General features: G+C 40.2%; 1 protein-coding gene across 2 annotated transcripts in view; it reads left to right on the top strand.

Moving 5' to 3' along the window:
• Positions 1 to 12307, top strand: part of tbc1d22b (TBC1 domain family, member 22B) — a 57630-nt gene extending 45323 nt beyond the window's left edge. For both annotated transcript variants that reach the window (XM_056259774.1, XM_056259775.1), the window contains 2 exons: positions 9852 to 9947; positions 12168 to 12307. In XM_056259774.1, coding sequence (XP_056115749.1) covers positions 9852 to 9947; positions 12168 to 12296 — 225 coding nt within the window. In that variant the 3' untranslated portion in view covers positions 12297 to 12307. The remainder of the gene's footprint in view (positions 1 to 9851; positions 9948 to 12167) is intronic.
• The last annotated feature ends 2682 nt before the right edge of the window (positions 12308 to 14989 follow it).

Below are 14989 nucleotides of genomic sequence, written 5' to 3'. Positions count from 1 at the left end.
TGAGTTCTTCAATGGTCTAGTGGGAGATCTTTTGCCATGCGTGTCAGAGGTTACGGGTTCTAATCCGCACTCGTACATATTTTTTTTCTCTCATCAAAACCGAATGTTCATCAGTGGTTACAGTTATATCAACCAAGGACACGTTTGTGTTTTATTTTGTGATTTCACCGGAATGAATAAAGTCCGCAACAGCGATAGATTGAAGCGCGCGTCCGAGTGAAGACTGCGCGAGACACAGAGCACTGTAGCCATGACACTGATCGCCGCGGCCGGCAACAAGCGCGCAGCTTGAGTTCAAAAACACATTTTAGCGCTAGATTTCTTATTTAATAGCAAACTAAATGAATGATCTGCTTGTTAACTGAAGATGTTTTATTTATTTATATTAGGTACATGGTGGGACAGACTTCACTGGATCTAAAAAAAAATCAATCTAACCATAGATGTGACCAGTAGTGGTAGCTTTCTTAATCTGTTTAAAATAATTTTGCAAGGGTTCTTCACACACACACACAAAAAAGGTTTCTCTACCTCTCTAAATGCCCACAAAATCTGACTAAGCATCCCAGAAAAAAGCAAAGTTATAGATACAGATATGGAAGTTGTTAGTTTTTTTTGTTGCTGTGCACTTTACTACCTGTGGTCCTTTTAAGTGTATTAGAAAAACTGATGGCTGACTGACTCAAAACATTATTTTGGCTATAGCCTTTTTTGTTGCTGTTTTTAGTTTAAAGTAGTCTAAAGCTAAATTTAAAGACTCAGATGTTCTGTCTTTTATTTATTTTATTTTATATTCTACAGGAAAGTTGAATGTCAAAGCCCTAAGCTGCTCCCAATAACCAAGCTGCTATGTTAATACATGTTGCTTGCAAATAAATACACAGGTGTCAATTCATGATGCATTGTCTTCTTTTAAATGTAATACTTAATGTACATTGTTGTTAAATATAGTTTAATAAGTAATGCTACATAATAAAAAGAAGTCTTCAAATAGACCCTGCAATCGGTGATCAGTATCGGTATCGGGTGATACAGCTTCCAGTAATCGGCGATCGGCCCCAAAAATCCTGATTGGAGCACCCCTACCTGATTGTACCATGGATGCGTAGATTAACTTCGCATAATCTGTAAAAGTCGTTTACAGCCATGTTCACTCCGGTATTTCGCTCGCATCATCAAGTGTTTACAGCAGGTTTACAATGGAAGTTCGATCATAGATTTGAGTTCGATGCATGATGTCTGTGGTTCGATGCGGCTGGGTCGGCGCATAACATACATATTTACTTATCTGATTGGCTTACGGGTAACCAATGATTTTAAACTTCAGACAAGCGCCCCCTAGCGAGAGAGAAAACACTTCTCTATTATGCCATTCCAGACTCTGTCTACGAAGCAAAGTGAAGTAACAGAGTCTGGTATTACCAGGCTACGGTTCTTTGGCTGTCAAGAAACAAAGAACTGGTTCACGAGTAGGCACCGGCTTCGAACTGGCTCTCAAACTGCTTTGGTGGAAAAGGGGTAAATGAGGCCAGCTTAAAACGCAGAGAGAAGCCGAGCCATGATACATGTGTTTTCAAGGTTAAACTACGCTTAAACCATCACTATCCTGCCCTGCCTCCTTCAAATGTAATGATAGATCAAAGAGAGTGTAAAGAAGGAGACCTAATCAGACGGCAGTTTGGCGCTGGCTCTGACAGTAATAACAAATAAGTTCCTTGTCTGTGCCTGTTTTTGATTCAATTGTATCCATATACGGTCTTTGTGAAGTGGTTTTAGCATTACCTCGTGGTGGTTGAGACCGTTGACTTCCCCGATGAGCATTTCCATATTGCTGCGCCAACCTTGCTGCTGCCAGTCCGCTGGTAGGCTCGTGCTCCTTAACCCACATGCGGCTGTCATATGGCAACACTCGCAACAGTTGTTCGAGGATAATCAATTCTCCAATCCCCTCCTTCGTGGACTGCTCTGGTCGAACCCACCGACGATACAAGTTCCGTAGCCGGTGATACGTCTCAGTTGGGGATTCTCCCGCCGGTACTGCCGAAGCCCGGAAGCGCTGCCGATACGTCTCCGGTGAGATATTGAATTTTTCAAGGAGAGCCTCCCGCAGCTCATCATAAACCTCGGCTTGCTCCTCATCCATAGCCAGATAGGCCTCCAATGCTCTGCCTGTTAGCAACGGCACCAGCCTACAGCTCCACTCCTCCTCAGGCCATCTCCACGTCCGTGCCAGACGCTCAAAGCGACGTAGAAAGTTTTCCATATCCTCGCCAGCTTGGAAGACTGGCATTTGCGGCTCCGATCTTAGTGGTGGTGGTGGTGGTGGTGCTGGTGGTGGTGGTCTAGACCGGCCTGGCGTCGGAAGCTCCATTCGTGGACTCGCAGCACTGCTTGGTGTAGCCGCTGCCTGACCCGTCTGCTGCATGGATTCACGTATTCCTCGGAGTTCAGACAGATATCTCTCCTCCCTCTGTTGTTGAGCACCAAGGAATTCCCGCATTAACGCCACCATTTCCCCAGTTTGCATCGTCCCCCTCGTTGTGACAGTGCTGGGCTGAGGTGAACTGGCTCTCGGATATTCCTCTGTCTCCTCATCCTCCGATTCACCCAGTAAATCCAGCTCCGGATCCATTGCACTCTGCCTCACTTGTGAACGTGGTTTCCGCCCTCTCTGTGTCTTTTTACGAGTGGCCATCCCACATCTGACACCAAAATGTAGGGAAGTGGGTTTTGATGGCCCACTTCCTGGACGTGGTATGGTCCAAGATAAAAAATGATGGCCCAGCTCGCAAATGCACTATGGTGCAAAATGATGGTTTATTTATATAGAGGTGAAACTTATTTACAAATTACAAAATATTTCCCACATCACATGACACATAGTATCCTCCTTTCCGGGTGACGCCATTATTGCGGAGACGTGACAGTGCGCTATAAATAGCCCTCGATACCAACAATCACGTTTAATCTGTCTCTCTCACTCCCAGAATCAACTCATCATGAGCAGGTAAATCTATATGCACGTATATGTATGCGTGTGTATGCGATGTGAGTTTATTGTATCAAGACGATGGGTACTTTGTGTTTGAATGAACAAGTGCTATGTGTCTCGTGTGCACCCGGACCATAGCGGTAACAGAGGAGCGGCAAATTTGAATGTGTGTGTGTGTGTGTGTGTGTGTGTGTGTGTGTGTGTGTATGTCAGAGCCAGCGCCAAACTGCCGTCTGATTAGGTCTCCTTCTTTACACTACCTTCTCTCTCTCCAAGCTGCGTACTGCTCGGGTACCGAGACAGGTAGTCAGCAATCACATTCTTCCTCCCAGGGATGTGACGGACATTGTAGCGGAAAGGTTGGAGAGCTAAGTACCATCGAGTAACTCTGGCATTGTTGTCCTTCATCGCATTGATCCAGCTTAGGGCCCGATGGTCCGTCTCCAAGTCAAACTCTCTCCCAAGCAGGTAATACCGGAGGCTATCGAGGGACCATTTAATGGCAAGACACTCCTTTTCAATTGTAGAGTATCTTGCCTCTCTAGGCAGCAGCTTACGACTGAGGAACACCACTGGCTTCTCCTCCCCAGCAATCCCTTGGGCTAGGACCGCTCCTAATCCTGTTGCAGAAGCATCAACCTGGACCACAAACCGCTGAGAGAAGTCAGGTATCTGGAGAACTGAACTGGAACAGATCCTTTCCTTGAGGGATCTAAAAGCCAACTCACAGTCCTCCGTCCATGGTAAGGGGTTCCGTACTGCCTTAGCCAACAAGTTGGTCAATGGGGTAGCAATAGAGGCGAATTCTGGGATAAATCGCCTGTACCATCCCACCAGACCCAAGAAGGATCTAACTTCTTTCTTTGTTCTTGGTGGTGGGCTGCGATGAATTGCCTCTACCTTGCTGACTTGTGGTTTCAATTGTCCATTACCTAACAGGTATCCTAAATAACAGGCTTCTCGTTGTGCCCATCTGCATTTTCCCACGTTCAGAGTCAAACCTGCTCTCTGTATTCTTTCCAGAGTTTGCTTGAGGTGTTGGATGTGATCGTTCCAGGTGTTACTGAAGATGACAACATCATCCAAGTATGCAGCTGAACATTCCTCCCCACCTTGCAGGACTCGATCCATCATCCTCTGGAACGTTGCTGGGGCTCCATGCAATCCGAAGGGCAAGACAGTGAAATGGAATAATCCAAGGGGAGTCTTAAATGCAGTATAAGGTCGAGATGCTGGGTCAAGAGGCACTTGCCAGTAACCTTTACAAAGATCAAGAGTGGTGATGAACTGGGCTCGGCCGATCCTTTCCAACAATTCATCCACTCGGGGCATCGGGTATGCATCAAACTTGGATTGGCTGTTCAATTTACGAAAGTCGATGCAAATGCGAAGTGTATGGTCCTTCTTCGGCACAATGACTATTGGGCTACTCCATTCACTTGCAGAGGGTTCGATGACGCCCAGTTGTATCATCGTCTCAATTTCTGTTTTTAAAGGAGTTAGAAGGCGCTCAGGGATGCGATACGGCCGCTGTCTCGATGGCGTAGGGTCATTTAAGTGGATGGTGTGTTGGGCTACATCCGTCCGTCCAGGCCTTTGACAAAGCAGATCTGGAAACTGATATAGAAGATGTTGCATGTCAGACCTTTCAGGATCTTGTAGATGGGTAAAATCGAGTTGTGAGGTCTGCCTCTGAACTTGAGCTTCACAGTCCTCATCCTCCACCTCCACTTTCCTAACCATCAACACAGTTTTAGCCTCCACACTGGCTTGCTCTTTCCACTCTTTTAACAAGTTTACATGGTACGTCTGTCTTTCCTTTCCTTTATCTGGGTGGTGCACTTCATAAGTTAGCGGACCCATTTTCCGGCTAATGGTGTAGGGTCCCTGCCACTTCGCCAGTAGTTTGTTGGTTGAAGAAGGTAGCAACAGTAGTACTTTTTGTCCTGACTGATATTGGCGAAGCCTGGCCTTTTGATCGTACCACCTTTTCTGGTTTTGTTGAGCCTGTTTCAGGTTAACCTTGGCTTCGTCCCTGTAACGCTCCAGTCGTTCTCTCATCTCCAGAACATAGCTCAGGATACCCTTTTCCTGGGGTTTGGAGGCAGGTACCTCCCAGCTCTTCCTCAGCAAATCAAGAGGTCCCTGCACCTGCCATCCATACAGCAACTCAAATGGAGAGAATCCTGTCGAAGCTTGTGGTACTTCCCTGTAAGCGAAGAGCAGAAAGGGTAACCATCTATCCCAATCTCTCCCCGTATCCGCAACAAACTTCCTTAGCATCCCTTTCAGTGTTCTGTTGAAGCGCTCCACAAGGCCATCTGTCTGTGGATGGTATGGACTAGTCTTGATGCCGGAGATGCCCAACTGGCGACGAAACTGTGCCATTAGACGTGAAGTAAAGTTCGTCCCCTGGTCAGTAAGAATTTCGTCAGGAATACCTACACGGGAGAACAACTGGACAAGGGCATGGATAATCTTTGGTGTTGTGATGGTTCGCAGAGGGAATGCTTCTGGGTACCTGGTAGCATAGTCACTAATGACAAGGATGTACTGGTATCCTGCACTGCTCCTCTCTAGTGGGCCCACAATGTCCATGGCAATCCGTCGGAAGGGTTCGCTGATGATTGGTAGTGGCTGTAATGGAGCCCTGTCCTGTTGGCGAACCGCACTGGTCTTCTGACAGACTGGACAAGTAGTACAGTGTGCATGTATGTCAGTGTACATAGTGGGCCAATAAAAGCGTGCACTTATACGTGTGTGTATGTCAGAGCCAGCGCCAAACTGCCGTCTGATTAGGTCTCCTTCTTTACAGAGAGACATGCAGATCATCTATTTCATAAATAAATAAACCTGTTAATGTTATAAAAAATAACATAAAATGCTGTAAAAATAAATATAATTTCCATCAAGATGTGCATTAATTTTTGTCAAGATCTTGTATTGATAATGTAAGAGTCCAGCACTCTGTAAAGTCTCCTCCAGCACATCCCAGAGACTTTCAATGAATTTAAGGTCAGGACTCCTTCATGAGTGAAAATGATTCTTCATGCTCCCTCCCAACCATTCTTTCACAATTTGAGCCTGACGAATCTTGACATTGTCATCCTAGAATATAGCCATGATTTGTCTTTCTACATGGTTCTTTGAGAAATGAAAATATACACACAGGGTTTAAAGAACTGTGGCCAAACATATCACATGCTAGAAACATAAAAATCACTGCGATAATGATCCAGATACACTCTTAAGCTTTTGCATATTTAAATCCAAACAGTGACCTTTTTTTGGCCGGGCAGTGTGAGATCTCCATATCAATATATATTGGGAATTTGTTGATCTCTTTCAAAAATGTTGAACAAAATGGTAAAAGGTCATGTAAAATATAAAGCAGAACGATGCCACATTGACAAGGGGCGCCTATAAAGCAAACTTTAGCGCAACTTTACAGAACTGGCTCATGAATGTTAATGAGATTACATGAGAGGGCAGTCCAGGTTATGTAGCAGCATCTGCAAGATTCAATTTATATTCATGAGCTCAGCCATCATTTATCGTGACATCACAATGCGTACAACCTGCTTCAAAACTTTTTTTTTCTTCTTTTTCTTTTTCTTTTGGATAACATGGCTTGATGAAAGCAGATTTGGGTACATTTTGATTTCTTGTTGCCATCTAGCATCAATTAGACTTTTTTTGTCATTTTGTAATAAACTACCACTGTTAAAATGGCAATTTGGGCTTTTCCGATAACACTGAATAATATGTTCCTGGTTAATTGTTAATGAATGCTTTCATTGACGTTATCCAGTGAGCACAGCAGACACATGTTGCATGTTTGGCGGACCAGAGTAAGTTAATTAGAGGAGAGGGTTTTATCCGCTCATATGAGGTTAAAGGCAGAGAAGAGTCTCAACTTCTCCTGGACTCCTTTATCAGGTCCCTCCTGTAATTGCACGTTTGGCACAAAGACTCACTCCTCAAGATCAATTAGAGGTGCACAAAGAGCTCAGGCCAGAAAGAAAGAGATGTGGGTGAACAAAATGAAGAAGGACAGAGAAAGAGCTGTGAAGACAAAAAGGAAAGTCATGCTAATGTCTGACTGATGTTCTAAAGCATCTGCATCTTACGGGACCCGCCCTCTCCATTAGTGAGATGGGTTTTGTTGAGAGGTGGAGGAGCGAACACGGATGCGTTCCTAGGAAAGAGACTTAATCACGAACGCTTCTTTCTTTTGCTTTTGTTGCTTAGTCTTCACTCATCTTAAGGCTCCCTATCTCTCCTGTCTCTCTTTGTCTCTTGAGCCATTCTTACTGTCTGTTTCTTATCCCCTACAAACAAGTACAGCAACAGCAATCCCCTACAGCAACTGTGTCAATTGGTGATACTATGGTACTTACACTTAGTTTTGGTCCACTAATCAGAGTGAAAAAGGAGAAACAATATACTAACTGGCAAATTACGGTTATAAAGTTTGGGGTCAATAGGTTTGGGATCAAAAGTAAAGACATGTATAATGTTACAAAAGATTTCGATATCCAATAAATGCTGTTCTTTTCAACTTTCTATTCATCAAAGAAACAAATATTAAGCAGCGCAACCGTTTACAACATTGATAATAAGAAATGTTACTCGAGCAGCAAATCAGCATATAGACCTTATTCACTGCAGCGCCATCTTTGATTTTTAACGGGAATGAAAGCAAGGCTGTGAGGGATAGACATACACCTCTTCAGTGGGTCGTACTGTTATTTAATGTGTTTCTGGATTGTTCTGCTGACAAAACACTGCAAAAATATCTTTCTGAGAAATTTCAGTAGACAAAAGAAATCACAGACAACATGAGCTGTTGGAAATTATAAGTGATCGAGAAGCTTTTTACAGTGGATGCCATTGAAAGCACGGTAAGTCTATCCCTCACAGCCTTGCTTTCATACCTGTCATGTGCTGCTCTGAATGAGGTCTATTAAAATGATTTCTGAAATATCATGTGACACTGACAAATATTTTTTTTAAATGGTATATATATATATATATATATATATAATCATTATTATTTTACTAAAATAAATTAGGTAAGATACACAATTAATTTGTTAATTTAAAAAAAAAAATGTCCTTTTAGAAACATGTCTTAGTTAACAGTGCCACTTTTATTATTATATATTTTATTTATTAAATATTTTATTTTTTTTCACAGTGCAAAAGTCCTCTATTTGTTAATGTAGTTAAATTTTAGAGAAATAATAATGAAGTGAGATTTGAACCCGGTGTCTTCTCGCACATAAAGCAAGAAACTCCTTTGGACCAACACAACTCATAATTTGATAACTGATAAACTGAACTCCTAGAATCGCTTCTAGTTCTTGCAATTTCTTTGTCTTGATAAAAATCCAACTTTTTCCTCCTTCTCCTCCTCTTTCCCCCATTTCTTCTCACTTCAAGAGGGACCAACAGAAACAAAAGCAAACAAAGCTATTTATAACCGCTCGCTGCCTCTCAAGTGACTGAATGTACCACACTGTAAACAACACAAGTAGAGGGGGATGCTGGGGAGAGAAGAGGACGAATGAGGAGCGGAGCGCTGGAATGAGTGGTGTCTTTAGATATGTTGGGAATAACTAACGCGACCTAATTCCCAGTCCAATAAATTAGATAGATGGTAAAACTACATTATGAGCTCTGTGTGTAGGCACTCGACTGTAGCTGAATAACTGAATGAATAATATTTTAAAACTCATATTACTCATCATGGAAGTAAGCGGTTCTTTTTATTTCTTCGCTGGAGCAGCAGCAAATCAAATGAAGACGGAAGAATCCTCACACAGATCTTGTCTATACATCAACCTTTTATACCGACCCTGTCCGTCAGTGCCAAAAAAAATGCTAAAACACCATAAAAGTGGCTCATATGGCTGTTCTTTTAGTGTTATTTATATACCATTTATTAATATTTGAAATTAGCTTTTATTTTTATATTGTCTCTTCATTTTAATTTTAGTTTAAAATGAAAAAATTGTATTAGTTTAGCTTTAATTTATTCCATTTTAGTTTTAGTAATTTTAGTACTTAAATTTATTTCTAGTTTTTTTTCATCTAATATTTATATTAATAATAATAGTTCTAGTTAACAATAACGCTGGTGAGGTACAGACTACATTTTCGAATATTTTTTTTGTTCTTCCTCTTCCTCCATAGCTTTCAAATCTCTTTTACGTTCATGTTAAGAAATGGCCTGGTTTGATATCATTGGTTCTCAAAATATAGTGAATAATTACTTCAATTTCAGTCTTAAATTTCTTAGATTTCAGTCTTAGTGGCACTGGTGCTACATCAGTCTGGAGCCCTGTATAGTATGACTTCAAAGGCTCTAAATATAGCACATACTTTTGTGGCACTTTCATGTTGTTGTTTTTTATAAACTGCTGTTGTAAGGGGGAACACGGACTTTATTAAATCTTCACAAGTTCTATTTAGTTTTTCAAAGCAGCTTCGTGAAGTCTTAAATCCCACAGCCAGCAAGCCAAAGACAACTGTGGCGAGGGAAAAACTCCTTAAGATGTTCAGGTATGAAGACAAAAAGCCTTAAAAGGAACCAACACGAGGGTGAATAAATGATGACAACATTTTTAATTTTGGATGAACTATTGCTTTAAAGCTCAAGACTGGTAACTGGAAGGTTGCTGGTTCAATCCCTGCGAGGAGCAAACCTCGAGCAATCATTATTTTGCCCTTTGAGAAAGCCACTTAACCCCAGGGGTTGTCTCTCTAATAAGTGTGCTGTATGTCACTTTGGATAATCATCTGCTTAATGACTGCTTACTTATGCAAGCATGTGCATTCTGCTCTTGATCCTCAGGCGGAGTCAGAGGGATTCTCACATTTCCACCTCTACGTGTGCGCCGCCTTCCTCATCAAATGGCGTAAAGAGATCCTCTCCATGCTGGACTTTCAGGTACCGATATGTTTCCGTGTTTCGGGCATGTCACGGCCGCTGGGCTCCTTGAACGAGCTTAGGTCGTTTACATGTGACTGTCTGCATGTCTTCCCACACATGCATGCATCACTTGAAAGCGTCCCGGCCGTCACTTATCCCGAGACTATCGGAATAATTGGCCCTCCAGTGGAGAGGCCTCTGCTGTAACCGAATTTCACAGACCAGCGGATTCACCCACACCTCAGCGCCCGCGAAACGAGAACGTTCTGTTATTTGCCCCCATTCTCTCTCTTTCACGCTCTCTTTCGAAGGATCTCCACGCCTCGGCTCCGTCTCTGATTCTCTCGTTTAATATTTGCCTCATTGTCGGGTCGGGTAGAGAAGGGTTTGATGAACAGCTATTTGAGCTTGAGTTTATACTCGGGCTGTCAATGGTTTCAAATAATCACATTTAATCATCTATGGACTGATGATCGTGTTCACATGGTCGCTTTCACAAATTTGCTTATTTGATTTTTAAAAACTTCTATAAATATTAATAGTAATATTTATATTTAATGTTGTTGTTGAGAAAATCTGTGATGCGATCATATGAAAATTGTTCAAATATTTGAGACAAAAATGATTAATCTTAATTGAAATTAAATAATAATAGTAACAAATTATTATTAATATATTTTATTAAGATAGTTTAGTCTAAAATATTTAAAGAATTTTCCCATGATCGGTATCACAGATTTCCTTACTTGATTTTAAATAATAATATACTGTATAAATAACATATTCATATTTTATTTTAAAATATTATTATTATTATTATTATTATTATCATTGTTGTTATTATTAATAGGAATCTTTTATACCAATATTTTATTCAATATTTGAATGTTTATTATTAAATATTTACATTTTTATAGTAGATTTAAAATATATAAAAATAAAATTGTATATATATATATATAATTTTATTTTTTAAATAATACTTTATTTAGTTTAGTTTTTTCCATACGTTTAAATTAGATTCTGGATCCCAAATTTTCGTTGTAGTCTTACATTTTTGGACCCCACTCATTTTTTTTTCTTCTTACCAAACATTAAAGACTTCTGGTGCTTTAACCGTACATAAGATTTTACATTGAGGGGACTTTCACTTGTAAGTGATATTTCAGACTTGTTGAGCTTTGATGGTTATTAGTTTACTCCTTTAAAGATCGTAAATGTCCCATCTGAAATTACTGAGGTGTTTCTCCATTATTTACTGATAAATTAGCTTCTGTTTACAGGATTGTTGTGCCTGAGAATTGTTAATGCCATAATGGTTTTAAGTCAATTTAACCATGTCAAACATCTTTGATCAGTCTTTTAAGTTAACTTAGTTTATATTCATGCCGGACTATTCGGTCTATATATATAGGGCTGTCAAACGATTAATCGTGATTAATCGCATCCAAAATAAAAGTTTGTGTTTACATAATATATGTGTGTGTACTGTGTATAATTATTTTTAATACATAAATACCCACACATGCATGTGTATTTAAGAAATATTTGCATGTATATACTGTTTATAGACTGAATGTAGCCTATATATAATGTATATTTTATATAAATATAAACATTTTATATATAAATAACATATTTTTCTTAAATATATACATGTGTGCATTTATATACAAAATAATTATACACAGTACACATATATTATGTAAACACAAACTTTAATTTTTGATCGTGATTAATCGTTTGACAGCCCTAATATATATAGGCTGTTGTGATGAGCACCATTATTTTATTTTTTTATCCCAAAGCTCAAAGGCAGTTAGCAACTTTAAAATCAATGATTTTCTGCTTGTATGCTACTGTGCTAAAATTACCAGACCGAAGAACCCGAGATCTGATCTTACAGAGAGTGAAGCTGATTATGATAGATCTGTTCTTGTGCACTTACAGCAGCTGTAGGTGGTGGAATACCCACATACACACACACACACACACACACACGCTACACACACACACAAGCAGTGACCTAAGAGCAGCACCAATCATGAATCACGATATCCTAACATTGTAATCATGCCGTGATTACAAGCATTTCCAGTTGAGAACGGTAAAAATGCATTTCTAAGAATAGGTGATAGCCAGGAAACAGTATTTTTGAGGTGGAAGGCTGCAACCAGCAGATTGGCGGAGCTCTTTAAATAATCCGGTTTTAAAGAATGTGTTTTTATGTCTTTTCAGAGCCTGCTAATTCTCCTGCAGAACCTTCCCACAATACACTGGGGCAACGAAGAGGTGGGTTTACTACTGGCAGAGGCCTACAGACTCAAATACATGTTCGCTGACGCTCCGAGCCACTACAAGAGATGAGAACCCGTAACTGGACCTCCGCAAACCCAGACGATGATCTGACCTAACAACGACACTTCTTCGCTCGGTTTAATCTGACACAGTGATGTTAGAGCTCACCAATTTTCGCCAATGACGTCAAATTTGTGTCATCGTCTGTTACAATTCACAATAAAGAATGAGACGGCGTAAACAACCACGAACAAAACAGATATTTTGGGGGGAAAAACTGCAATCTTGATGTCTGACAGTTCAATTTGCCTGCAGAGGACTTCAGAAGATAACTGACAACAAGATGCCAAGCACTGAGGAAAAGAAAGCGCTTATGTGAAGCGTATCAGAGTAAAAACAGAAGGACATGACATACTGGCATTGTTTCTCCGAAGGCTTCCTCCATTTGTTACCTCAGATGTGAAGAAACCATCTCTCTCGGTTTTATTTTCGTGGCAGATCTTTTTTTTCCCCGTATGATGTTCTCTTGCTTTGTGTTATTAGAGCATAATGTGATCTCCTCTGACCTTTTGCTCATTGCGACATTGATTGTACCACACGCAGGTACACGGGTCGATTCCCGTTGAAATCACTCGGAGACGGTGTTATTGAAGCCCTGCGATACATGAAACTATGGCAGCCGTAAAGGGTCATTTCTCAAGAGACGCAGCCAAGCATTACGGATTCGAAGAATCAATATGCAACCTCCAGAGGATGTGTTTGGGTTTTTATGTTTTATTAGAATCGTAAGACTGTATATTAACAATCAAACGTGAGAATCTAATCTTTTAAAGTGGCTTTGTATTCGTATGAAGCTCTTGCACAATTATTTCTTAGAAAATTGGTACTTTTGGAGCTTTAGGATAAGCTTTCGACGACTACTACTGAATGAGGTAACGTTTCAGCGAAGACGGCTGAATCAAACTGCAGTGAAATATTAATGTGGCTTTATAAAGAGTGAATCAGTGTGATGTGAGGTCAGCATATGAGACCACAGGACTGGAGTCGTGTTGAAAGAAACCTCCTGACTTCGAGACGGACTGAAGGGTTTTGGTTTTCTCTGTGTGGTACTGGAGCGTGGCTCGGTAATACCTGGCAGACACGCTTCAAGCTGCACAAATCATAATCTTAAATACTGTTGAAGAACAGTAGATGAAGTCTCAAAGCACTGTGAAAAGGCATCTCTACCATTCGCACGTCCATTTAATCTCCCTGGGCAACCAAATTATGCAGATGCTTATGCTAATCAGATGTAGATGATCTGATTATCTCCCTTTTCCCTTTGAACCCTTGTTTCACCTCTCGGTATATTTATTAACTCCGGCTGATTCGTTTTGATTGGTGATTAATTGTCCAAGTTCTGAATCTTTCCAAAGTAGATGTGTGATCTTTATAAACTGGCGTGTAATGCGAAATGATTTTCTCTGGCTTCTCAAAAGCAAATATTTTCATTAAAACCTAAAATCTTTTCGTATAACTTGGACCAACACCCTGCATGGATAATCTGAATAATAAATTAAATAAGTGTCTTTCTGCTTTAATTATTGAAGCGAGTGGACGGTATTGATTAGAGGAAGGTGTCAGGATCAGTTAAAAGTGATGCTGTTGAACTTCTAGCTCAGCGCTGTGGAGGATTTTGAGTTTGCTGATGTTAAACGCTTGAATAATGTACATTTTGTCGACTCGCTGTCCTTGTTCATCCGTCAGTGACATTTGAAACCACCTGCGCCGTACGGTCTTGCTGTTACAATCTATTTTTTAAGAAGCATTTGCAGTGCTGGACTCTTATTTTGAAGTGAACTGGAATGTGTTTTTTTCTTTCAGTGTATGTCTTTAGGTTTGTGTCTTTGCATACTTTAATGAGCTGATACTCACTCCAGAGATAATTGGTTTGCTCGTCACCCCTTTAAAGTGCGCTAATGAAAGGGTGACTTATTGTCAAGGGTTGAGATTGCTGACCCTGGTGAGGAGATGAGGCGGTAATTATTCATGAGATGCACTGAGTGAATTTACAGATTAGCTCCCGTTTTTAGTCTTTTGAATGTTATGAAAGTCTGAAGATTTGTTAAGTCAACATGAAAACAAAATGGACGCCGTTTACTTTCTTAATACATATTGCTGGTCTTATTGCCTGCGATTCATTAGTGATTTGGCCTTCATAATCTGAAACACGTTTTCTTTTCTGCTGATGTCACTTAGTCTGATGGACAAAGTTAACCAATAACCCTATTACCATCAGCCTCCATGTCTGGCTCTTGTACAGAGACTTGTCACCCTTTCTCAATGCCTTATCAAAAGTGTAACGTGTTTTGTCTTGCTCTAGCTAATCAAAAAAAAGCTTTTCTTAATCAGTTGTTGCTGTGGTGAGTACTGTACACTGCAGTTCAAAGGTTTTGGGGTTGGTAAGATTTGTTTTTAATGTTTTTGAAAGAAGTCTTTTATGCTTAGCCAAATATAGTAAAAACTATATATATCACAATTTACAAACTGTTTGTTTGTCATTCCTGTGATGCAAAGCTGAATTTTCAGCATCATTACTCATTACTTCAGTGTCACATGATCCTTTAGAAATCATTCTAATATGCTGATCTGGTGATCAAGAAACATTTATAATTATTATCTTTGTTGAAAACAGTTGTGCTGCTTAATAATTTTGTGAAAGCCATGATACATTTTTTTTAGGATTAGTCAATGAACAGAAAGTATAATAGATTAGCATTTAT

The sequence above is a fragment of the Rhinichthys klamathensis genome, unplaced genomic scaffold (genome assembly GCF_029890125.1).
Source record: "Rhinichthys klamathensis goyatoka isolate OS25496 unplaced genomic scaffold, OSU_Roscu_1.1 h1tg000169l_1, whole genome shotgun sequence".
NCBI lineage: Eukaryota > Metazoa > Chordata > Actinopteri > Cypriniformes > Leuciscidae > Rhinichthys > Rhinichthys klamathensis.
The sequence above is the reverse complement of the archived record's forward strand: the minus strand, read 5'-3'. Positions and strand labels throughout refer to the sequence as shown.